General features: G+C 37.6%; 1 protein-coding gene across 2 annotated transcripts; it reads right to left on the bottom strand.

The window, feature by feature from the left end:
• Positions 1 to 852: 852 nt before the first annotated feature.
• On the bottom strand, positions 853 to 19248 carry FAM98B (family with sequence similarity 98 member B). 2 transcript variants are annotated; one of them, XM_080594153.1, is made up of 8 exons: positions 18977 to 19243; positions 18114 to 18262; positions 17276 to 17410; positions 16366 to 16541; positions 9259 to 9339; positions 8751 to 8867; positions 6266 to 6433; positions 853 to 4212 (listed from the first exon to the last, which is right to left on the bottom strand). In XM_080594153.1, exons 1-8 carry the CDS (start codon positions 19039 to 19041, stop codon positions 3844 to 3846), a joined length of 1260 nt encoding a protein of 419 aa, XP_080450279.1. In that variant the 5' UTR covers positions 19042 to 19243; the 3' UTR covers positions 853 to 3843. The 2 variants fall into 2 exon arrangements, with proteins under 2 accessions (XP_080450279.1, XP_080450280.1); XM_080594154.1 differs by lacking the exon at positions 9259 to 9339 and having other exon boundaries at positions 18977 to 19248.
• Between the last annotated feature and the right edge of the window lie 8507 nt (positions 19249 to 27755).

Below are 27755 nucleotides of genomic sequence, written 5' to 3'. Positions count from 1 at the left end.
ATTTTGGTTTAATATTTATAATAGAAAAAAATATTAAAATTGCACATTGCCTCTGCGTTTCTATCTGAAAAATCTTAACCTAAATTCTTTTTCCTCGATTCTGTTATCTGGGACACTTCTGGGACTAACCTAGTGTCTGAGTCTCTACTCTCTCTTGCACCTGAGAACATTGAGAACGCTCGGGAAGCTAGGCCTGCGCAGATTATTCTTTCAGTATTTTAGTGGTTGACACGCTACAGACACTGTTTCTGCCACTCTAATGTTCCAAGTATTGCAAAGCACAATATCCTACTAATTCTGAAAAGATTTAACAGCATGATAAAAAAGTTTAAACAAGTCTTCTGCAATTTCTACTAAGGCTGTCTATTACACAGACAACATCACAGCACCCTGAAGATTTACTATTTACCTTACAGCAAAACTCAAAATACTGCATCTCAAAGGCATTTTTTATGTGAGGTATTGAACATCAAAATATCTGACAGAGGGGAGGCAAGAACAAGTTGTGTTTTGTTTCAGAATTACAGAAATTAAAAATTGAAAGCTTCACAAGTAATTAGAAGTTATTTCCTTAATTTACATAAAGACAACAGTAACAATCATGTAGACCTATGCTTTTTGTCCTATTTTTGACACTGACACTTTCAAATGAGACAATACAAGTGGGACGTATCTGGAATCTGTCCTGTCTGGTGAAATTTTCCTGTATTGTTATCTACTGCCTTGTCTATTTTGGTCATGATCATAAAAAGCAAGTTTCATCATTACTGCAAATCACCAGCCGGAATTCTTCCTTACAAACACAGGAGCACTATGAAATAGAGAATCCAAATTACACTACAGTGATGCAAGTAACTTCAAATACAGTACTTTATTCCTCAGTGTTTACAGCTGTTAACAAGTCTCTCAAAGCCTGACACAAAAATCTTTTTTTTTCCAATTCTCAAGCAACCAAAACCATTCACTAAGTCTGAATAAACACAAAAATGCTCACAAACATATATATGAAAAAAATTTACTTACAACAATTTTTTAAAAATACTTTTTGTCAGGACTGAAACAGAAAAATTTGAGAAGAGGTTTAAATCAATTATTTTAACGTTATTATTGCATCTTTTGATAAATTAAAAACATACATTCTGACAGTAAAGAAAACTGAGAAAAGGATACCTCTATGAAATGTGGTGGTGCTTACTTTACTTTTCTACTACTGCCTTCGCGTTTTGGAATTATTCAAGAAAAAATGAAATGACCTGAGTAAAAAAAAATCTCCCCCAAAACTTCCTCCTATTTAAACTCTTGTCTTCTACGTGGTCTACATCAATACAATTGAACTATGATATTGGAATACTTAACTGTTATAATTAGATGTGGGCACACAGCTGGTTTACTTGATGGTCTACTTCATTCTGAACTGCCCTGCCTGTTACAAACTACATGAAAGCACCAAGGCACATCCACATACACAATTAAAACAGTTCAACTAAAACAGTGCAACATCAGATCTTGACTGATGAAATTTTTATGCAGAGACAAACCACCTGAATTTCCTTGGTGTTACTAAATGCTTGGCTGTTGTTCAGAAATTACTTGTAGCAAAAATAACATCACTGGGATGAGGAAACAAAACTTAAAATTAAGGCTTTGTTAAAACTTACTCTTTCCACTCCCTTGCTGACCAATACTTCTCAGTTCCAAGCCCAGTAGTCTCACCCAGCATGTCATGAACTTGTGAGCTGTTCTGTAGCACTAGGCAAAAATCAAGCTCAAAAGCAAGAAAACCAGTGCTATGCTCCCACACGACCCATGAGCACCTCTGCAATGACAGCAGACACAACAGAAACGAGCATAGGAAAAAGTGATAAAGAGACCATACTGCTAGCAGGTGGTGAAGTTAAGCCAGCAGAGTCAACTCATTGTATCAAGAGTTTACATCCAAGCCAATGTGTTCAAGCAAGGAAAACTCCTGCCCTTTTTTGTTAGGTACCTGCTGGGTCCCCAAGTATGGATAAGACTCTATCAGTCCCATCACAAAGCAGCATACTCGAACAAACAACAATCATACAGGGATGTTACAGGAGGGAAACTTTTCAAGTTTATCTAGACTAAGATTTCAAATGAACGTGTTGGTGGTGACTAATTAATAACATCTTACACAGGCTTTTAAAGGATGTGATAGATAATCATGATTTTAAACAGAGCTTTAGATTTGTGCACAGATCTCCCTCTGTAACTGAGGACATGATGCATGTGTCCCTGAAAACAGAGTAACAACTTGAAAGCAGACCAAATACAGACACCAACAGCAAATTTGTGGAAAAAAAACACAAAACAACTCACCTCATAACTGTGGAACATAAACCACAATCAAATCTTGAAAGTTCAACCTGCAGTTAAGACTAAGCTATATAGTCAGTGGAAGTGCTGGAAGGTTTCTGTGCTATGCCATCAACACACATGCCCAGGTTTATCAGATGCCTTCCTGAATTTCTCTGCAGTAATGTGACCCTGATAAATACTGTCATGAACACACACTTCGGCATTCTCTCCCTGTTCCACCTCTACTCACAGGTGGCATCATAACAGGGGAGATCTCAAGAAACTGGACAACAGAAATTCCTTCTTTAACTGACAGCTGTGAACTTGCCTATATGTATTTACTGCCATAATTATACAAAATCTAACTCCTCACCTAGATGCTCTTCTTCTAGAGTAGCACTATGTGTGAAGGAGAAGATATCCATATCATATCAAGACAGAATTTCTTTTAAGTTACCAGACCAATTGGTTAGCGGAATAAGAGAAGAAAAGTCTTTGAAAACTGCATTTGCACTTTTTCCAGAGAACTCAATGGGGAAGAACAACTTTTGTATGAGATACCTTATCAAGCAGGAGGGAAAAAAAAAAAAAAAAGAAGAAATGGCACGTTCTTTCTCAGGAAGCTCAGCTTTGCTCAACCTTTATTTTTAAAGGCTGATGCAAAAGGAATGAACTCCCAAAGGGCATGATGGTTGCAGAAGTTTCCAGCTCAATCTGATCTTAAAATACTTTTATGAAACCTCAATAAAATGGAAAACAGGTAAAATCATACTAAACATTTAAAAAAAGTCACCGTGATTCTGATTTTATGGTACACACTCTGACCTTCAATTAGTCTCTAATATATTTATGAACGCACAAAGCTACCTAATTTTATTAGTTTCTATAGAACAGTAATTCAGAACATTACTTTTATGAGAAGTTTTGGAAAAATATGAAACCTAACTGAATAATTTTGACCAAAGACTTAAGGGTTTTAACATCAAAATTCCTCTACATGTCTGATAAGAAAACTGGATGAAGAGAAAAGCCTGAAAGCAGCATTCTTCTAAAAAGTGTTTCCCTCTAGTTCTTAGGCCTGTTTTTTTGTTTGTTTGTTTTTTTCTCGTCTCCTCTCTCTCCCTTCTATACAGTTTTAGGAGCAGGGGAATGGACATGCAACATGCGATAATTAGAGAGGCCTGAACATCAAAAAATTATTTTTTCTTTAAAAAGGTTTTTATTCAGTTTTCTGAGGCTTATTTTAAATAAGAGGACATAATAAAAAAACATGACCAGTACGAAAAACAAGGATTCTAGTCGCAATATTTTAGTATAAAACTTCTGTTCAGTTAACTAAAAGAATTCAATGACAACATCAGTTGGTCTAATGCAATGATTCATATGGTCATACTTAAATCTAACCTAAACCAAAGGTACCATAGCTAAATTCCTGATTACCAGTAAACACCACCACTATATTTTGCCAGTTACTCTTAGTATTTACAGGTTTTTTTTGTTTTGTTTTGGTTTGTTTTGTTTTTTTTAGTATCGCCGGTATCCTCCACCTCCTCTTCCACCATATGGATCTCCGTAACCGCCCCTGCCACCATAACCTCCTCTGCCACCATAATCTCCCCTGCCACCATAATCTCCTCTGCCACCTTGGAAGCCACCTCCACCTCTTCCACCACCTCGGAAACCACCACCTCCAAAACCACCACCACCACCTCCTCCTCCTCCCCCTCCTCGACCCCCTCCGCCACCCCAGCCACCCCTTCCACCACCACCTCCACCTCCCCAGCCACCTCTTCCACCACCTTCTTGTCTTTTCTGCCAAGGAGGCATTTCAGGAGGAGGTGGTTCAATCTCTGTTGGTCTGCCTCCACGATCAGGTACTCTCCCCATAAGAACCTGTATGGTAAAACATAATTTTTAGTTTTAAAATAGTAATTACTTAAAGAGAGACAGAGTAATTCTCTCACGGATAAAAATATGCTGACTGCCCTTTATAGGAAATATGGTTACTTCAGTGTGGAGCTTGACATTAGGATTCCTATTTCCTGTCTTTGTAACTTGCTGCATGACAACAGGAGGCAAGAACTCAAAGTGATCCCATGTTTTACCTCTAAGACTTAAATAATTGCAGCTACCTAGCTCATAGTACTGTTGTGAAATCATTACAAAGAAAACTGCATGCAAAATACTGCAACAAAGCAATATATCATTCGTATATGTATATTCATAACTCCTTATGATGCTGCTGCTGTTCTACTTCATTTTCAAAAAGAAGTTCAAACCTAATCAGCCAGCAAAAAAAAAAAAATAATTGCCAAACTGATGTTCAACTCTTAAAAGGAACACCAGTATGCCTTACATTAGAAATTACTGATGCTGAGCAAAGAACGGTAACAGACAAAATACATAACACACTGCAGTAACACTTTCAAGAAAAAAAAAAAAAAGGAACTTTGGTAGGTATTACCTAGCGTACCAAAAGGGAGATTGTACTGGACAAAGTTACACAAAACATAAAGTTGAAGAATAAAGTAGGTCTTTTTGTTGCTGTTTTCAGATTACCTAAGCTCTCTATATAAAAAATATTAACATACTTGACTCAGTCCCAGGCACTCCAATTAAAGACCTCTTACAAAAAATAAAAACCAACCAAACATAACAACACCTCTCTCTCTCTCTGAGATCCTAGCACAGGTAGGAAACTTCGGAACTCTTGGGATCAAAACAACTAAAGGCTATCGAAATGGGACACAACATTTAAGAAAGGATTAAATAAAGAATTAATGAAAACAGACAGTCACCATTTAAATAGTGAATTATTCACTATTTAAATAGTGTACTAACATAGTTACTTGCAAGCTCCAGCTTTTGTTATAGTCCAGAAGGTAGTACTATGTTTACTTATTACAAGTTCCAAACCAAACAATTTTACCAAATAATTAAACATCACTTCCACAGAAACTTCTGTGGTTTGTACTGATACACTAAAGATGCCTGTTAACAACAACAAAAAACAAACAAAAAACAACATAGGAAACTAAAAAAAACTTGTGTTTTACTTTTTCATTACTGTGCTTGACAATACATAGTCCAGGCACCAATACTGGAAAGACTAACACGTGTTCTTAACTTGAGGTATACAATTCCACTGAACTCAAGGACCTAAGTTTGTAACTCAAATATAGAAACAAACAAACAACAACAAAAAACTATCAGTAATGAATCCAATTGTGTTAAGCATTGTATTTACTCACTAGTCCTAACATGAAGTATAAACCAACTCGAAGCAACCGTTCTTCCTCCTTTCCCCTATTTTACCAAGTATACCTGCTACCTAGTAGCTGTAAGGAAAATTAACAGTTTTCAGGTGATCCTGTTCCTGTGTTGACTAAGAAAAAGAAACAACTACTACTATAATTTTATGCTGAATGGAGTCCCTTTCCTCTGAAAATACAGATACCAAAGCAAATGGATGATTCTTATCTTATCTTATTTGTGAATGGTGCATTTGACCCTGCTGGAGGGCAGATTAAAGCTCAGCAGATTCTGCTGTGAAAAGGCAGGACAGGCCAAGCTGTCCAGAAAGATTAAGCATTGACTCTTCCTGAGAACTGACTAGTGTAGCCCTGCTTTCTGAGACTGCTGTTTGAAAAGAACAACTCAGTCGGAAGGGAAAAGTAACTTCTGAACTCTGTCTACTTCCTCCGCTGTTCTTTCTCATCTAGATTACTATTTAATCTGGTTGCATGACTGACTGTGTAATAAGATAAAAAAGAACTTAATGCAGTGTTTATTGGAATGCTGCAAACTTTTCTTGTTAAAAGCACCAGCTATAACCATCGTGCAAAAAGGAACAAAAATATTAAACAAAGAGTGTAATTCCAGAATAACTTTTGATGGGTCTGTAAACTCCCACATCCTTTTATCATACCCCAGGAAGAAATATTACCTTGTTGATTGCACAGACTGTATTTTCCCGTGTTGATCCACTGCTTGTTCTTATGATCTTTGATAAATCCTCTCGAGCAGCAAGAAGGTGAGCTAATGTTATAGTTGACTTTGGAGATAATGCGTAGCGCTTGGGCTGATAGATGCGTGCTATGTCATCTGTCTTTACCTAAACAATAAAATTCAGACATTACTTACTTGTGAGGCATACAAATACGAACACACACTGTAAGCCACACAGTGGTCTCAGTACACTGCAGTTTGAGCACTAGGTGTGATGTATGAAAAATTTGGTGTCAGTTGTTACCAGCTCTGTTCTCTGATGATGTGCAAGGAAATGCTGATTATGTTTAATTGATGCTGAACTTAGCACTGTTACAACAAAAACTCTCCTATCCGCTGGCAACATATCTAAGACTAAATTTTAGGCTCCATGCTGCTCTCTGAAGCAGTGCTTTAAATAGCCATATTTAACACATCACTCCAAAATGTGATGAAAACAGAATAGCTTTAAATGCAGGTCAATTTGTGGAAATCTGCATCAATGAAGCAGAACACTTGTGCAAGCCATGAAAAAGTGAAATTAAGAAGGGGAAAAAAATAGATTTTTTTCCAAATCCACTTTGATGTTTACTTGTTTAACAAAAGATGAAAAATAAATACACTTTCTGTGAACAACTAGGATGATCTTCAGAGTAAATAAACATTTGATCTTGGATGGACCAGACAACAGGTGCTGTTCTTTGTCATTGCTGTTTTGCTAGGCAATTGCAACATCATTTATGGATCCATTTCAATCTGCAAAACTAGCCCCCTGGGGGACAGAAAAAATTAAAAAATACACTACCACCACTCCTCAAAAAAAAAAAACAAGAAACACACACCAAAACACACTATCAAAAGCAGAGACAAGCAGGTATCAATACATATTTAATGGAGAGGGAGGGGAAGGCAAGCTAGCTAATGAATTAAAAAAGGACAAGAGCTTGCTTCATCGCTTAAAAAAAAAATCAAAATTATTTCAATGCCAAAGTATTTTGAATCCCCGCAAAATTTTTGGAGACATTCTAAACAAGTATTTTACAAGAAAAATGAGGGGAAAAAGTATAAAAAATCATATGCAATTTTAAATGAAGGTCAATTTGCGTAAATTTTCATCGCAGATTTAATATGTAATGGGGTTATTTCTAACTGCATGCTATTTTGCATCAGCAGTCTTTCTAAGACAGGAAAAGGAATCATCTTACTGCTCTGGCATCATTAAAAATTTCATTAAACTTGATCTATCGTGAAAGTATTCATTGTTTTTAATGTCATTTGGAATAAACATCAGATTTTAGTCTAAGTTAGTTATCAGTTAACATCAACTACGTCCTAGAAATACACCTTAAATTTGAAAATGTATAGTTGCGTTGGTTCAGCTATAACAGTTATACACAGTGAAATCTGGTAATTTTGAGGTAAATGCCCTCTCTTTTCCCCTCTTGTGCCATTAAAGCACTCATAACCCCTGCAGAAATTAAAGTGGGCCATTCTGAAGCAGCAAAGAAGAATCTAGTCATGTCTTTCAGTGATATTTAGTGAGCCTCACAAAGCAGATTCTGTCTGCACATGTCTATGCCAAGCTATAATATCACTTTCAGAAAGCTTTTGAAGTTCTAAGGCTTAACAATCTTAAGATTTCTACGCAAACCTTCTCTTAGAAGTAAAGCTGATCTTGCAGCTCATGAGCAAAAATGTCTGACTTCAGCTTACCACACGTATATTCATCAAGTTACAAACTTTTAGTATCTTATCTTCTTTCTTTGCTGGATGGAAACAATATGAATTTCTAGCTCAGAAATATCAGACTGGTTAAGTCGTGTCCATTTTCTAACATACAGAGTGCTAGGAAATAGTACAAATGAAATTACTGTGATTAAAACAATACCAGCAGACAAAATCCCCAGCAATAGTTTGGATGTTTTAGCCATCTGAAGGCTTTTCTCACACCAGCTGTTCAGCTTACCGTTTGTTTATTCAGTTGCTTTGCACTCAAGATAGATAGCAGTCACTGTAATAATCTCACTGACCTTGTGGGAAGATGCTCTCTGCACCCAATCTCTGTTAAGGCCTAGTGTTTGTCTTCCTCCTGCATCTCCAGAGAAATGCTGAGGTTTTCTCCTACTTTACTTGATTGGAGGGGTGGATATAGGAAAGAAAAAGGGAGGTATGGACTTAAAGTGAAAAACCCCAACAAAGGATGCTAGCCTATGTGTGTTTATGAAGCTATAGACAGTCACAAGACATGGACTGTGTTACCTACTCAAATCCTTCCCTTTCCTCAATACCTACGACTTGGATGTTACAATCCAGGATGAGAAACTGCTTGGAAAGAAGACAGCAGTAACGGAATTGTATTTACATAGTACATATATTTGGTAACAAGACCTATGGAACTGTAGCAGACTCCCACCTACAGGAAGCAAAAAATACAGCAACCTTACCTTTGCTCTATCAGACCAGCCAAAAGACTGCACCGTCACATCTAGCCTCTTCATTAACATACGACGGCGACATTCATACTCACTGCGAAGAGCATCATTGATTTTTTCCAATCTTTCCTGCAGTGTTACAATAAAAAGTCCAAATATTCAATTCAATGAAGATATACAAGTCAATTTAAAGTTAACCCCATTCAGCAAATAAGATGACTATTCTCTGGTGACCACTACAAACTACATAAAATTAGGGGTGCAGCTGTGTAGTGCTGCAGTAGCGTGTATTTACAAAATATTTCAAAAGTTAGTACGTACATATATCAAGAAAAAGTCTGTTAAAAACATAAATTCTGGAAGTATCGGATTAGCATTATTAATATTTAGTAATTTAATATTAAGTAATAGAAGAGTGACTGTAAAATAAGACAGTTAGACAAAGCCATAAGCATTAATTTTGACCATCCCATGAAATACAGAAAACAAAATAGAGGGACTTTTTTTTTTTTTTTTTTACCACTTGATCAGAATTCAGAGGTTTTGTTAGCAGCGATTTCCCCACATGGTTTTTTTGAACTTTTGAGAGAACGTCCTTTATCTGTAACAAAACACATACTTCTTCTCAGAACACAAATTATATTTACATTTATTTCAGCAAAATGTGCTGCAATCACAATTTGCTACAATTGTAAGATCAAATATAGCACATTTGTTTTAGCAGATTCATAAAAACAGATGTCTTCTGCCTTATTATCATCCATTACAAAGAGTTCCTGAATACTTCTACTACATGATCAACCTCTATATAAAAAGACTATATGGCACAGCATTTCTCCTCCCAATTATAATTGAAAAATATCTATATGTCAAATTTATCAAGTGCATACAGGCAATACAACTAGTTAAATCTACTGGGTTTACTCATCATTAAGCACTGTAATTACATCTAAGGAAATTAACAATTGAAAGCTAGGAGTTCACTGACAAATAATAGACCTGGCTACAGAAAGCTGACAATGGGTGCTAGTAAGGAAGGCAGGAGATATGATAGGTATGAGGTCATTCTCTCTCACTTCTTTCCTTCTATTATTGGTTCCAATTAACATTGTTTAAGACTTTTGCACTCACTCCAAACCAGCTTGGCTTATAGTTCTTCATTAGCTTTGCCTTCAGTATTTGGGAACGAAGCGTGCCCTCTCTTTCTGACTTCCAAACTTCGCTGCATCCCCCTCTCTCCTTACAGAAAGCTTCTACCAAGGAACTTCTTTCAGCACACACTTTCTTTTTCACACACACTTCTACAAACCTTACCACAAATGATCACAACACTCCTACATAACTTTCAGGCCAACTGATTTTTAAGCAGGAGTAGATTGCATGCATATTACTGTTCCTGGACACGGTCTGATTGGAAGAAGTTTTGGACACCGTCTGATTGGAAGAAGTACATCTTCACTTGCTTTCATGTGGAATCAAGTCAAACAAGACTAAAACTATATATATTTTTCTCTTTTTTTAAACATTTCACAAGGCAGGATTAAGGCAGTCCATGATCTACAATAAAACCTATAGCTGAAGAGCGACATTAGATACATTTGCCAGGATTATAAGATTTCATGTAGGCATACAGCCATTTACACTAATATTTATCATAGAGGTAAGGTCCGGTGCTCACTCCTCTAGCATTACCTTTTCATTTTGTCAGAGTCTTGAGGTCTACACATTACAGAAATATCATCTGCAGTGATCACTGTGAAGAAACTGCAGGAGACAAATCAACTTGCTCAAATTCTAGAGTACCTAGTTAATCAATTACAGAAAATTACTTAAATGAATACTTGATAAATTGACTCTCACATTTCAGGGTTTCTGTAACAATTCCCCTTTCCTTTTTTTTTTTTTTTTTTGGATATACCAAGGCATATATATAGATGATGATAAAATCTGTGTGAAAACAAAGATGTGTCTTTTCTTTACATCAGCTTTGGACAGTACTGTGGCAAGATAAAAATGCAATTTCCCCCAGAAAAACATTTAGGTCAAAAACATTGTGTAGTAAGCAAATTACTTCAAAACAGTCTTTTGACTGTTTTGCAGTCAAAAGGCCTCCAGCATAGTAATACCTGCGAAGTGCCCACCTAGTACTGTGGCAGCCAACAAACTTAATAATCAATATAACATCAGCATGACATCAAGAGATGAAGAAATCAGTAATTAATACAGAAGAAGGAATAAACGGCATAAAGTGACGAATTAAAAGTACCACCTGGGCTGTTCTATTCCCTGTGCTATTAGATTCCATCCATATAAAAGAAGTGTTTATGATAAGGGGTGAAGTTCAGTTTCATGTACCCTATTGCTCCCCACACTCTTCTTTCTCTTAAAATTCTTGTACCTTTGCAACCTTTATTTACAAAAAGCTCTCCAGGGTTGACTGACTTGTCTATCTTGTAAATCTAGCCAACTTGTTTTGACTCTAATGAAGCATGCACATGATGCCTCTCAATCTGCTTCAGAATTCAAATGTAGTTGAGCACAAACTATGCTTGAATTTAAATAAATGCCTGAAGAGTCAAAAAGAAATTTAATAATCAACAATATAAGATCAGCATGACAGAAAGAGATGTAGAAACCAGGAATTATTACAGAACTTCTTCTATACTAATAGCACATGAATTAAAAGCTCTATTAGGGAAGACGTTTGTAGCCATTAAGGTCAGAAATATATTATCCTCAAAGGTTCTAATGAGTTGAAAGGATGAGAATCTACCGAAATGAGACTGACTTTGGGGAGGGATAACAATCAAATAAATAACAACAAAAGCCACAAGCCAAAAAACACAACAACAAAACACCTCGATGTAATAACCTGTAGCTATAGATTGAAATAAAACCTGGAAAGCACAGATGCTGAAGATGTTCTGGAGATCAGAATTATTACAAGCTTGCAGCTGCCAGGGCAGCTAAGAAGAAAGTACAACACTGGGCTCCACTTACAAAAACAATACATTCTGCCATGACAAGTGAATCACAAATCAAAGACCTAACTCAGCACTGTCTACCCCTGATTTCTGTAAGCTGAAATATGAAAGAAAGTTCAGAGGAACAATAAAGGAAGAAAATCAGCGAAACTCACAGTCAGAAGAAGCAGGAGCAGCTAAATGAAACAACCCTTTTCTGGCTAGGAAACTGCAAATTTCTGCAAACTTTTTTTTTCCGAGTTAAAAAAAATACATTGATAATAAAATCGTCACTGGATAAAACAAATTAAGTTAAGGAGAAACGTGTTCCACAGATAACCTGATCTACTTTCCTTGTCTGTAACACTCTGCAAAGTCATATCCAGATTTCTGAATCTCCATTAATACTTTACTCCCTCACGTGCATTAGCAGTGCTCTGAGTGCATATCCTACAAGTACAATAGTGAAATAAGCTTTTCTGCCTTACAGTTGCAGCATATGGTGTCCAACCTTGACCAACAGGGCTATGAGCATAAGGTCTCTGACACATATCCTGTCTGCCAGAGGACAAAAATCCAACTGATACAAGAATCTATGCTGTAACCCATTCCTAGCCATGATAGTTGCCCTGCATTAAGGAGAATAAACAGAAGTTCAGGGGGAGAAAAATAAAAAATGTAAATTCTGCATTTGTAAGTGGGAACAATACAAAAAGCCGTGTCCAGATAAAAGGGCAGTGAAAACATATTCACAGAAATGTAAAACAAATTATGCCAGCCAGGTCATCCTAAAACTCTCACACACTCAGTTATGAGAAGCAATCCAATTAATTAAAAGCTAAAGGGAGATGCATATATTTGACTATTCAATATACATAGTAATCAAAGACCTTGATGACACTAAATATTCAAAAGATTGCTTTGGAAGTTCATATACTCAAAAAATAGGATGTTTGAGACAAAAGTATTGGGATTTGACTCCAAACTTTGTTGTGTAAAAATATACAGTTATTCTATTTTTTAACCAAATAAAGCATACCTTTATGTATCAAACATAAAACATATTTGTTTTATAAGTCTATGCTCATTTAAAAAAACAAAACTTTAGCTCACAATTCAGGTTCCATGTTCCACATATTTAATAAATATCTTTACCCTCTGTCAAAATAAAGCTATAGATTTTATGTTTAACACCATTTGCACAGAGTAACAATATATGCACACAACTGCCTGGTTTCTCAGGTTTCAAAAAACTAACCTGGAGAGAGATGTCATTAAAGTAATTTAAATTAAAACACTATCAACGCACAGGAAGGAACATCTTCTTAATTAGCCATAAGGTGTACTGCACATTTGCAGAAAGATCACCTACATTCTTGAGCACAGAGCATGTTAATCCAAACAACGCCTCTCTTCCATTTACTTACATGTCATTTCATTTTCAATACTTATCTAATTTTAAAGATGTTTTTGTCTGAGCTTTATGTCTGGTGAATGCCTACAAGTTTAGGCACAAAGACTACAAACCAGACAACTCTTCTGTCTTGTTCCCTGAAGCTATATTGACATTTTATGCACAGGCACCATTACGGCTGTAAGATTATTAAACACTAACAGTTAAAGGCAACACACTAACTTAAATATGAATAAATTATAGAAAACATTCCCAAGTATTTTTTAAAGATTAAGTCTCCTCATATTTCAGTTAAATTCTATTTTAGCTTACTTTTGATTTAATTTCTTAGGTAACCCTTTACAGTTTCCTTTCATTGCAGTAGACTGTTAGGAGACTACCTTTTTCTGCACTAGAAAACAAGAAATTTGTACACTAGAAAACTAAGAAAAACATGAAACAAAGCAATACATGGTAAAAAAAAAAGTATTTTGAATATTTTTGTAATAAAAGGTCTGTGGAATAAACAGTATTAGAAAGTTACTTTGTAACTAGGTGTGAAATTCACACCATCTTGATTGGAAAAAGCTAGATATGAGCATGCAGCACAATGCTGGCAGAAACTTTTCTGAATCTTTGATCAAGGTTCATTTACAAGTTATGGGCTTTCTAGTAGCAAATTGCAGAACACCTCCCAGAGGTAACTTTTATAAACATACTTTACAAGGGAACTTCACAAGGGAATCTTAAAAAAAAAGACTATTAGTTTTTCTATGCTATAGAATATAATACATTACATTAAGCCGTAGGAGGCTGTAATGCTACCAACTCTGTCCTCATATTTTCTTATATGCATAACCACTGCCCCAGTTCATTACAGGAGGTGCAAATTTAAAAGGTACTTCTAATGACTGCATATTCGAAGTTTGATGTACAACAAAACTCATAGTTTGAATGAAGAAAGTGATCTTGATTTTATACTAGTCTTTTAAGTAATCTGGCAAATTATTAAAAACAATCAACGTTCTAATGTGCCATACCAAAATACAATGTGTGATCTGTCCCTTTGGTAGATTGCTGCTGCACAGCCAAACTAGTCTCAGAACTATTCCCACAGCTACTGACAATGCTGAAGATGCTAGACAGAGACAAAGAGTAGACATGTTGAAATGCTGCAGATACATTTTCAAATTCAATAAAAATGCTAGATTAGTATGTAAGTTTCTGTTACAAATCATACAGTATAATACTACATGTTAGCAGTGCAATTTTATACCTAATTAAATCAGAAGCAACATAATATTTGGAAAAATAAATTGATCATTGCAAGTGAAATTTTGCGTGAATCCAAAAAAAGTTACAAATGGCACTGAAAAAAAAAATGTTTACAAAGTCTAAGAATTCCAATCAGGGGCGTCACCACGCTAATGCAGCTACATCAACAAACGTAGACATCTAACTCCATGCCCTGTATCAAAATAAACTCTGAGCCTGTCCCACATGAAAGTAGGGGATGAAGGACAATGAAACATACAGCAGAAATTGTACAAAATCTCCTGAGAAGTATGAAAAAAAAAGTCCTTCAGTTGTAAGGGCCAGAACATTTCAGAGCACAAATTACACTATTCATCTGAAGTCAGAGAAGATGAATGAGCTAGTTTTGCCACCTTTCTACACTCTGAAGTGCATACAAGTTGTATAACCACTGTGGAATTGACAGACCTGGAAAACACTGAAAAACAGCTCAAGGCAATTTGTGATATGAGAGAGAGGGGAGAGAGGGGGAGGGAGGGAGAGGGAGAGAACATGCTTAGAAGACTTTGATGCTTCAGGACTTATGAAACTGTTAACAGTTTATGTAAACTGTTTAACAGTAACACCCTACACACCAATGCAAGCATGTGACCCTATCTGAAAGAAGTCCTGGACTTTGCAAAACCTTGTAATGCAAAGACAACTTTCTAGGCGTGTGTGTGAAAAGCTGGCCCACCATGTCTGCTATTGCAGCACTAGAGTGTTATTCCTTTAACATGGCATGAAACTAAACCTGTATCCAAGAAGTGAAGCCAAGAAGTGTGCAAGGAAGGCCACTGTCCATGGTTGGAGCCTACAAGCCCCTTGGATGTAAACACCCACAGGGAGAGATCAACAATACTAGGCAGCTTTAATCAACTAGTTACTAACTGGAACTCTGACATTTTAATCCTCAGAAAACAGCAATAGAATTGTTTCTCCATTCCCTCAAAGATATTTAATGGAAAGAATAGATTTAAAGATTTCATATGAGCTAAACAGATCAAGCACAGGGACACTTCGGGAATGCAGACATTTTCACTGCCACCTGGATATTGCTTTTTATATATGAATCTATTAAAGGTTCTGTCTTGCTACAATAAAGATCCACATCTGTAAGAAAATCATGGAAAAAACAGGCCCCCTCCCCAAAACCTCTGAATGTTCAACTTCCCATTGAGCGATAAGGAGAAAAAAAAATCCATCATCATGCAAAAATTAGTAAATTCAAAGATTCAGAGAGCAGCAGAGGGAAATTCATTCCATGCATCTCTCATAACTCAAGAGGGGACTGATTCTCTTCCCAAATACTAGGCAGAAATGAAGAGCCAAACTTTTAACAGAGAAGATAAATTGGCTCTTGGGGTGGCACTTATAATCTGCTGTGAGGAATCCAAATTAAACATCACATCAGTGAAACGAGTTAGAATCTGGCAGGATACAACTGAAAGAACTATAAGGTTGAATAAGGTATGAGGCTGCATATTGACTAGCTAACTTAGTAGACAGGTTGAAAAGTGCCTGAATTAAAATGAAGAAAATGGCACCAACAAATCAATACTTGCAATTAAGGTATTCATAAACCAAAGAGCAAAAAGGTAAGTTTTGCACATTAAATTTGAATACATCTCAGAATTGACAATGATAGGTATGTAAATGTGCAATCAGTTATTACCCAAAGTTTTGTGACTGCTGCAGCATATTTGAATAGGCAACAGGAAAGCGTTCCTACAACTCATACTTTGCCATGCTACCTTAGGGTATGGCTCATCAGGTACGTCTCATCCTGAGGGAACCACTCAAATATTTCACCTCATAACTAAAACAGTTTAGCTTGTACACTAAGCTGGTTTCCAGAATAAAAATCCCTTTGCACTTGTTGGATAGGGCCTTCATGAATCTTACTGCTAGGCCCTCAACTAAGATGAATGCTTACAGAAGTAAGAGTTAACAAGGGAGAAAACAAAAAAACCCGTACCTTTTGTTCCACATTGGTTAACAAAGGAGGAATATCAGATGATGAGTTTGGCAGGCCCAGTGCATCACAAATAGCTTGTACTTCCTGATAAATTTCATTGTGCTTTTCCAAATGAGAGCCTTTACTTTTCTTGCTGTGCAATATCTTCAAAGCTTGGAGTTCTGTACTTAGAAATACTAGAAAGAAAAGTGGCAGATAATGGCAGATTTAGGGACTCAAAAATTTTTGCATCCACATTCTCATAATACAGTTAAGACGACAACAATAAAACAGACTCTCAGTCCTCTTGTAGGCAGGCCAGTATCAGCTTCCCGTTCATTGCCTGAACTGACTTCCATCTAACTTCCTGTCTGTACACCATACTTAACTACTTAACATACTTCCTTCCCCAGACCCCTAGTTCCTTGACTAGTTTCGTATCGTCACACTGGTCCCTGATGTTATTCCATTCTTCTCCTGGAAAATTCTAAGTGTTTGCCACCACCAATTTCTCAATGTAATCTCTTTCCATACTTAGTCTCAGCTGGTGCTCCTTTGTCCAAGTCTAGCTTAAACCTAGACTTCACTCCTCTCAATCCTGCTTTCAGCACCTTCAAATCATGTCACATGTTCCTTCAAGCTGCCCCAAAACCTCTCAGAAACAAGAGAAGGAAGGTCTCAGTTTCAGCTGAGCTGGACTTGGATCAAGAAATTGTCAGGAGGCGTCAGTAGGTTGAGCCGTACATCACAAAGAAATATTAGTTTTACCATTTCCACCCCTCCGCAAATAAGCATGCTTGGGTAGGCTGTAGTGATTGTAGAGATATGCTAAAATACACACAAAGAACTATTCAATGTAAATTGTAGAATAATGATAAAAGATGCATGTAAAATAATAGTATAATAAGTGGCAAAAATGGTCTTAACTTACAGAGGAGTTTAAGACAATCTTCTTTCTCTTTTAATCTGTCCTTTATGTCTCCAGATATAAGTGATGAATATGGACAAGCCATTTCTCTCAGAAAGCCACTAATCTCAAGCTGGAAGCTCTCTATATCTTTATCACCTATGGAAATAAAGAAATAAATGCAAAGTTAATGGCCCTTTTTTTGTTGTTATTTTTACAGAAACATCAAACTATAATCTATTTTTTTTTATTTACACATTTAGATTGCAGGTTTCAAGACCCCATACAAATATTTCCCACCTACCACTCATAACATTTTTTTTCTTCCTAAAGAAGTCCTACATACCAGCAGACACTCCTTTTTAATAGCTAAAGCAATATCGTATTCATGCTTTAAACAAAAGTTGATGCTACAACAGCTTGAAAACATGAATGCAAATATTTGGAATGAACCAGCAGTTAGTTTACACCAATCAGAGGAACAGACAGTGCTTATTCCTTCTTCAGATCACAGGATCAGCACTATCATGTGAACAGCTTATGTCACAAAACGGTGGATCAATGTAATTAACTTTCTGATGAACAAGTTACAGGAAGCAAATTAACCAAACCACATGTATGAGCCCATTTTTATTGTCAATGTTAGGCTGTTTTTTTTTTTTTCTTTTCTTTTGAAAATTATCTTCACAAGGTAGGACCTTAATCTAACAGCCACATACACACAAACATCAGCCCCTCTTTGGCTACCTTTTGGCTATTTTTTCAATTTCAACACTAATCTTACTACTAGCTAAAAATACAAGTCTAAACCTACTGAATCCACTAACTACTAAGTATCTTCAACAAATTAACATCCATTTACCATCTGTTGGCGTGATGCTTTCTTCCATGTTACAAAGTGGCTTTATTTGGGAACCTAACCAAACACAAAGGTCAAAAAACTCTGGTGAAGACAATCCATTTTCCACTGCTTTGTTCAGGGCTTCCTCCTCCAATAGGGGACCTGTGTACCTGTGCAGAGCGATAAACATTAGTAATAAGAAGCAGGTTAAACATAAAATGTGCATACTTCTAAATAATTTTAACAAAAACTGGTTAGGAACTACACTGAGACAAATGAATAATTGTGAATTACTTTTGCGAATGAGTAATTCAGACTTTTTTAAACATGCCAAAATGAGAGGTAATTTATAAACAAAATGGTTTGAGAGAAAATAGGAGAGAGGCATTTTCACATATGACAGGTATATGAGAACAGAGTTAGTTCCACGTTTCAATACACGCTAAACATACTAAATCCAGCATTTATTCAAGTCAAGCAATTCTCCTTCCAACACTTTTAACTCGCTGCCCGAGAGCCTCGACAGTAAGAGGTAACTGATAATTCAACTGCATTTTACACTATTTTTACTCCGCTGCACCCGTTATTCTCCGCCCCGAACAAAGAAAACACGTTTTATCCGTATGAAGCCCAAAGCCACCCACCACCCCTGCGAGCCGGGGCACCTCCCAGCCCCAGGCAGCGACCGGAGCCCCCCTCGGGGCAGCCCCCGGCGCCAACCCCCCCGCAGCACGGCCACGGCAGCCCCAGCGCTGGCGACAAGACCCCGGCCCCGGCCCCCGCTCCGTCCCCAGCCGCTCCCCGCCCGAGCAGGGCCGGCCCGGGCCGCTGCGGCCTCCAGGAGCCTCCCCTCGCCCGCCGAGGCCTGGCCGCCCCCCGCTCACCCCAGGGCCTCCAGCGCGTCCAAGATGTCGCCCTCCATCTTCAGGCCGGCCGCCAGCTCCCTCATGCCGCCCCGGCGGCTCGCCGCGCCGCGCCGCGCTGTGCCCGCCTCAAAGCGGCCCGCCGCAACCTGCGCCCGCCGCTGCGTTCCGCCGGCCGCGGGCACCGGGCCCGGCAGGGGGCCCCCGGCTGCCCCCGGCCGCTGTCAGCCCCTCGGCGGGGCCCGGCCGGCTGGTCGGGCTGCCCCGGCCCCCCTCGGCCTGTCCCGGCCCGCGGGCACGCCGGGCCTCCGCTGGCTGCGGGTCGCGTTGCCCTGACACGGGTCTCCTGAAATCCCTTTTCAGCGATGTTGAGAGAGAGAAATAAACCAAAAAACATTTTTTTTCTCTTTTTCTGCTTGGCACCAAGCTATTCCATAGGCTTGCTCAGCCACTTCTGCTGAAGCATCACTGAATTCCCTCTAAAACGCTACTGCCACATCAGCTCTCCAAAGGTACTCATTTCATCCAGCTCAGCCACGCACTCCTATCTTTTCTATTAGGTGAAGGAAAATTCTGCCTTTTTTTTTTTTTTTTTCATTCAACCAGTCATGTCTTACATGTACCTTCTGAAACCCACAGCTAAACCTGTGATGAGGGCCTGTAAAGGCATTCTCTCATTCCCAACATGAAATTGCCGTAATTTTGGAAGCAACTTTTTTGAACAGCCATGAGACCCTCCCACACATATGGACAGAAATCTAGAAAGTAAAAAGAATATTTATGGCAGTGGAAAAGAGAGCACGCTAAAGTCAGGCAGGCTTATGTCAACCATATGATGTACATCAGTGCCAGTAGCTCTGCGGCCTCTTTCACAGCTCTCATCTGCCTTTCCCTCTGACGATGGAGCTTTCAGAGGACTTTTGTTTCAGCAGGGTTTATCCTAACCCAGAAGCATGTCTCTGAGAGTGGAGAATCTGAAAATAACATCTCTTACTCCTGCTAAAACAACATTAGTTAGTACCACATTTTGGTAGACTCAAACGTTCCTGCATCATCTGGCAGTGAGAAGCTTGTGCTGAATAGTGTTAGTATTAATGGAATAGATAAGATTTCAGGATAGCTTTAAGGCGAATGATGAAAGCCATGGAAAATATGAAATAAGATGGAAGTTTGAGCATTGCCTGCTTTACAAGAAGAGAGGGTCACAGGGAGTTTCCTTATCCTTTTGTCTCCCACTTGAGAAATGGATCCAACCCCAAAAGGATTTTAATCTTAATTTCTTCCAAGAGTCCCGTTTGTGCTTGCTGTTTGAAATAGAACCAGGATATTCCTACAGCAACTTGAATGGGAAAACATTGTGAATTTTATTCAAGGGTGGTGTAATTAGTATACCAGTGTCCTCCATTGAAAGCTCTGTTTTAGTCAGAAAACATTTTTTGCTGAAGTCTTATAGGCCTATAGTAATGTCTTCTCCAGTCTGCTGAAAAATAGCATTTCAATCAAGTTTTCTTGTCTGTGCATTTCAAAGTCCTGAAACTCCAGGATTTTGCCACTGTAGCAGAATTCTACTACTATTTTGGATTTAAATGAATGCCTAGTTAAGAGTGAGAAAGCAAAATATGCAGAAAAAGTCTTCCTATCACCCAGCAGTTCATGCTAAGAAGAAGGACTGGGAACAACTGAAAGTGAAACTATCATAACATTATCAAAACTAGAAAGTAATTGGTAATGTAAGAAGTACTGCATGGTACAAGTAGGTGGCAGTGTTATTCTCTGGGTTTCTCTGTAAGTTTTGTTACATGTCATAAATATGATTTGCTATGTTACAGGACAATACACAAAACAGTAATTTCTCCTACTGTCATTTGATAATATTGCACATATAATGTTGCCCAACACCTTCTTACAACTTTGCCATTCATACAGTCCACACCTTTCTCAATGGCCTTTCCTCTGTCCCCTGTCCCTGGTGTGTGAAAAAAAGAAATCATGATAAGGTTGGCTAAATAATATTTTGTAGCAGCTTATTCTCAAGCGAATGGATTTTACCTTTGCTGCATGCACTATGTAAAACACAAACAACAACAAGGGCGGAAGCCCCAGCATACAGTCCTTGCCTTCATGTGAAAGGTGTATGTGGCTTCCCTGCTGTCAGCTCTGTCATCAGAGCCCTAAATATTTGAAACTGGAACTAGTTTTTTGTCAGGATTTCTTTTTTATTACTCTAGCAGTTAGCTATCTCGCTCAGCAGTCAGGTATGTCGCAGTGCTAGCACAAGAACGGGGCAGAAATGCACAGGCTGGGATAGGAAATGGAGTCAGGACTGATCAGCACTGACTTGAATCCCTGTAAACTGATACGAAATGGCATCTTAATGGAGTGTGCAGCTGCAGCTGTCTACACCTCTCTTAAATATACTGGAAAGTACCCTGAGTTGAAAGCAAGGTGAAGACAGGAATCTGGGGCTAGGTCTTCTGCCAATTCATATTAAATCCCTACAATTACAAGGTGTCTGTAATCTTACTTTAAAAAAAAAAAAAAAGGCAAAACCCAACATTTTCTACTGAAATTAATCTAAGGTGAATCTCAACCACTTATTAAACTACCTGTATGACTATGACAAACCGTTGTTGCACTATTCAAAACTGCTCAAGGAGTGCTCCTACTTCCCGACTCACAAACGGGCACCAGGCATTCTCATGCAGCCCAGTGGGCAGGGTGGGGAGTAAGGGCTCTGCTTACTGCTGCAGCAGGGCAGTCACCTCCTGGCTTGTGATGTGAGAAAACATTCTTGCTTGTGCATTATATGCACAACATATCTCTTTCTCTTTCTAGTAAAGAAAGTGAAACTGTTCACAGATATAGCAGATGCATGTTTGGAAAGATTCAGTTGCTTTGTCCTTCTAAAATGTGGCAAAGGAATTAAAAAAAAAAAAGAGATTTCTTGAATTCAAGTGAGGAGGAGACAGCCTCTATTTTAATACAGAAGAGGTACAAGTAATTTGTAGTACTAAGAAACATTTAGCAGGCAATTATTGACCACTAGAGGGGATCATAGGCATAGAGAAGGCACATAATAAATGTTTTCCCCTAACATAAACTTACCTGCATGCAATGTTTTACTGTCTGTTCACAGTTTAAAAATGATTGAAAAAAGACAGCGCATTATGCATGCTTAAGTCAATATAAAAAGCTTATATTAATTGAGTTTAAAACAGATCAATAGCAGTTTTAATTGTGAAAGTGAAATAAGTTCTTTACATAATATTTTTTTTGCATCAGTTTAAATTGATACAGGTTGAACTTTTTCAACTTCTATCTGTCGAAAAGAACTAGCCTATTAGAAAAAAAATAGGTACCATTCTTTAGATTTGCTGACATTTAAACAAGAGTGACTTGCTAGTTTAAAACCTAATATTAAACTGCTCTTAATCCTTCAATAAACTCTTTGCTATCTTTGAGGATGATTTGGGAGCACTCACCCCAGGCATTACCAACTTCATTAGAGCATTGTAGAACCAGACTGCAAGGTAAAATCTGTCTATTTATAAATTAAATCAGTCTTGCAAATAAAGTAGATGTGAATGATAGGTCTACTGACTCCACTGAACCTGAATGGATTTATGCAAGAATCCTGCCTATCGGTTTAAGAGCCATCCTAATTAAGTTGAAGCTGACCTGACATTATAAACATTCAATTTAGAGATCATGCTTCTAACATATCCTACACCAAATCAAGCCACCCAAAGTAATGACATGGAAGTTCTCAATCCAGAATGAATTTCTGCTAGAAATTATATACGTGATGATCTAGTGGGAGGTGTCCCTGTCCATGGCAGGGAGGTTGCAATTAGACGATCCTTAACGTCCCTTCCAACCCAAACCGTTCTGTGAATTCTAATGAAAATGTCAATTTCTTGAAAGTGGACTGCTCTCAAAGTACGTTCCTGGGGCACACATCTCTGCGCAGATGGTAGGGGAGAGGTCGGGAGCAGGCAGACATCAACAGACGTTGCAGACTGACTGCAACATATTGACCATTCCTCTTTTACCAGTGCCTGTCTAAGGAGGCAGTGGTTCTTCACTATCCGCAACTTGGAATAAAATCAATAATGCACAGTCTAGCTCTGTAATGTTATAGACTTAAAAGCACATAGTTGAAGCTACTGAGATTTTTGTCATTTACTTTAGAAGGAGTAGGTGTGCTGCCTAAAATGTTTCAGTGAGATGTGCTTGTAGCTTTTGGTACCACTCTTAACAAAAAAGCAATTCTTTGCAGCCCCAGCGTACACATTTGTTTGCTTCAATTTTATTTATTTTTTCCCAGTGGTGCATTGCAAGAAAAAAGTTATGACTATTGAAAGAACATAATTTTTATTGCTAGATTTTGTTTTGCTTAAATGGAATCTCATGTTGAATATATAGATATATGACAGCATGTCAAGAAAAGTGTTGACCATAAGTAGCCTTACAAAAGGGAAAGATGAGTGACTCATGGAATCACCAGCACCTTTTGCCTCTGTCAGGGGACTGAAATTAATTGGCTTCTCACTACTGAGATAGTCATTACCCTGTGAGGACTGTTTGCTTGTGAAGTTCTCATAGATTTTTTTAAGAGATAGTAAAACAATTTAATCTCTGGGTGCACAGTGAAGATCTGTTTGCAGAGGAGTCTTCTGAGTACTGGTCATAGTTTTGTAGACATTATTCCATTATGAATGAGACTAAAGCCTCAAACTACTGCAACATATGCTATTAAGTGAGCAAAAAATGACAGACCTGCAGTAGGTCTGGCCCCTGCTTCAGCAAATGTTCAGCCTGGCAGGACAAAGCAATGAATATTCCAAGTTCATATTTCTCATTCTTTTAAAAATAAACTGTGCCCATTTTGCTCTTCAGACCATATGGCATGAATCATTTCAGTGAAGCATTCATCACATCATGATTTACACTGACATTATTTCTTAGAAGTTAAGTGGTAGGGCCTCACTGTGAGGATCTATGTGTATTGCAGTCTTTCTCTGTTGTTTCACTTGCTTCACTGAAGGTAATTTTATTCATCTTAGCTTGGAGTTACAGGTGTGAAAAAACAATCATACAGAGTTCCTGCTTTTAGGTTTTCTGATTGAAAATGAATCTCTTCGTGAATGCACACAAACTTATTTTAAGATTCTATACTCATATATGATGTATTCAGAGGTGCTTGCTTAATACTTACCCCATCCTCCTTATAGGAAAGAGGAAAAGTCTCATGATAACAACAGAGAAAAGTCTTATGATAGTTCTTATGCAAGTACCAATTTAAATAAAATATGATGAATATTTGAATGGATGAATGAGGTATGTGGCCAAGTGTGGGAGCAACCTGAAGGGGATTCTCTGAGGTCAGAAAGCTGCTGCTGAATTCCCACAGCCTGTGTCAGAAGCACTGGGAGCCTGAAGTTTTCCAGGAATGCATGTGTGGTAGGGCACCACAGACTTCATGCTGCCTCCATAGAGAAACCAAACATCTAGAATTGCAAAAGATCTCTCTCAGCTTGCTACTGATTTTTTTTCTCATTACTGATTTCTTTATTCCATGGATTTACCACAGCTAAATGATTTTTCTTTTTCTCTTTTTCTTTTTCTTTTTCTTTTTCTTTTTCTTTTTCTTTTTCTTTTTCTTTTTCTTTTTCTTTTTCTTTTTCTTTTTCTTTTTCTTTTTCTTTTTCTTTTTCTTTTTCTTTTTCTTTTTCTTTTTCTTTTTCTTTTTCTTTTTCTTTTTCTTTTTCTTTTTCTTTTTCTTTTTCTTTCTCTTTCTCTTTCTCTTTCTCTTTCTCTTTCTCTTTCTCTTTCTCTTTCTCTTTCTCTTTTTCTTTTTCTTTTTCTTTTTCTTTTTTTCTTTTTCTTTTTCTTCTTTTTTTTTTCTTTTTTCTTTTTCTTTTTCCAATTTGCTTCTTTCTAGTGAGGGGAACAAAAATCAGAGAAAGGAAGGTCTTTTTCAAATTGTAAGACAAAATGATATCTCTCCTAGTCACACACAGTGTGAACCTGAGAAAACACTTAGAAGTCTCTGTGCTTCATGTGTAAAAAACAGTGTTATCTGCATGGTAGAAATGGTAGACCAGAGCTTAAAGAATTTAAGAAATAATAGTAATCATCATATTCTGCTCAACTGACAAAATGCAAAGTATCAGAGTATCTGTCCTAGTTGAAAGAAAAAACAGGAAATGTGGGATAGCTATTAAATGATGGGAATAGTTGACAGCTAAAAAAAAAAAAAGAGCAACACAGGAAAACAACAACAACAAACAAATCAAAGCATTATAAAGTGGCAAATGTTAGGTCTTGAATGTAAAGCTGAGAGTTTCAAAGTATGAGACATCCGTTCCACTGGGGCTTGACTCACAAGTCATACTTCACAATTTGTAGCAAAACTGGATTCTTAACATATTGGAATAAAGATTTTTAACAAGCTTCCATCTGTTAAACCAGCAAGTTGGCTTGGTCTGATCATGCTTGCTGTTTTAATAAATAGCCAGCATCATTTTTCAAACCACAGCTTTCAAATTATTTTGGAGAATTTCAACATGCACCAGTTGTGGCCAGTCCTGAAAGATTTACATTGCTTGTACATTTGGAAGAGACTGCACCACAAAGAGGACCCAACCGGTGGCTTGGAAGAAAGGCCTACCAGTGCCATTTAGGAAGGGTGGGCTAAGAAGTGACCTCAGGATAGCCACTTCCTTGACTAATGGTATTGCAAATGAGACGTAATTGGTCTCAAACAGGAAGGGAGTGAACCACTGAAGTCCGAAAGCAACTCCCTGTCTGGAAGGTGTGTTTGCCACAGAAAAAAAAGCGACTCTGTTAGCATGGGAAAATGAACTGAGGGCATGTTTGTCTTTTTTTTTTTTTTTTTTCAATAGCACAAATGAAAATGTCAACAAAAGAAGTGTGCATGAAATAAAATTTTTGCTTTTTCCCCTCTAAAAGCAGACACATTTCTAATTTAAAGGCTTCAGTGGTGCTACACAAACAGTTTTCAGGGAGTCTGGTAATGGAAAGGCTTAACCAAGCAAGTTTAGAAGGCTACATTTTGCATTTTCTAACAGAAATTCCCTTTTTGGGAGGGAATTATGCTCCGAATCAAAGTGTGACCTGAATGTAAATCAGCATAATCTTGTAGTTCTGGAACAGTAAACAGGCTATGTACCTCTGTGCATCCTAACTCTGAAATTTAGCAATGATGTATTGATAATGGGTACTTATTGATAATCACACTATGAGAAAAAAACAAACTTATCTGGCTAACATGTTTATCCCAGCACTCACAACTGCCAAATTGCCTTTCCTTTCTACTCACTGTATGTGTGATTAGAGAAAATTAATTCATTATCCTAAGTGGTTTTCTCTGGACAGCAGACACCAAATTAATAACCTGTGTCAAATTAATAACATGCTCATTGAAAATGAAAACCATCAGAATTGTTGAGAGACACCTATTCATTTTTTTTTTCTGTGTGAATAATGTAACTGAAAGCATTTGAAGAAGAGAGAGGCAACACAATGTTCTTAGAGGGTGGGAGGAGGGACATTTATGGCATGCAGATATATTGATCATTTTATATATTTGTATTGAAGGCAAAGCATCAAGAAAGTTAAGATGAATGCTTATGGCCCAGAGTAAAGCACTCAAAAAGCCTTCAAACCGAAATTATAATGGGATAGGTGATTAAAAAAAGCATCAAGGAAATTACTAAATATATGCAGCTAAAAAGATAACACTGCCTAGAGAGACTGGGCATGCTTCTTTTATGCCCCATGCCTCTCAAGACCTGAGTGTGAGGAATATCCAAATTGGGAAGAGGTGAGGTTTTATTTTCTGGCCTTGGACCCATAGTATGTTTTCTTAAGAAATAATGACGACGACAACAACAACAATGGCATTGTTCAATCTGTTGTCTCTTCCCCCTCTTCTCTGTTTCTTCATCCAAGCTTATCAGTTCCTCACACATGCTTTCCTGGGGTGTTTGATCCAGACTTTTTCTCCTCTCCTCTTCAATCTTGTCCTTGTCCCACTTCCTCTGACAAATCTCAGAAGAGTACTACAAAGCCTGGGAAGTGCTGAAGGTTCAGTGGCATGGCTGCTTAAACAATCTAACCTACAAGAAGCAGCTGAGCTGACATTGGTGAAGTAATAATAATAATAATAAAGCATAAATTAAAAGAGCACGAAGCATTTGAGCCAAAATGATTGAAGTCTGACAACGTTAGAAGCAACTCAGAAATGTGTGGCCTTTACTGCGTACATTCTTCCTTGTGGAATACGGAAATTAATTCACACACACACAAGTTAGCAAGTGGCTAACGTATGTTTGAGGTTGGGGGTAGGTTTGGTTCTTGTTCTTTCTCTTTCAGATGATTCACCTATGTATTGGTTTTGTTTAAAATTCTTAACCTAATTCTGATGGACTCTCCTAGAAAAAGAAATAAGGTATTTTTAGAAAGCTTATTTTGGCTTTTTTTTTTTTTTGTCTTTTTCCCTAGCTGTAGGACTTTTTTTAATAGTAACTCAGCCTTTTGATTTTCTTTCACCCCTCTCACCTCCTCTGTTGCTATTCCTTGAGAACTGTGGGTGGCCGATGAAGCAGTGAACATCACATGATGTCACTTAGCAACCTGATGTTCATAAATAGCAACAATCATTTTTTCTAATGGCTATTTTTCCCCATCAGGAAAAATGCTTAGACCCATTCCGTTGTGACAGTGCTAAATTCTTTCTCTGACCTTCCAGCATATTTATTGCTTATGTTTCCTT

This window comes from Anser brachyrhynchus (genome assembly GCF_964034855.1).
Source record: "Anser brachyrhynchus genome assembly, chromosome: 5".
Lineage (NCBI taxonomy): Eukaryota > Metazoa > Chordata > Aves > Anseriformes > Anatidae > Anser > Anser brachyrhynchus.
The sequence above is the reverse complement of the archived record's forward strand: the minus strand, read 5'-3'. Positions and strand labels throughout refer to the sequence as shown.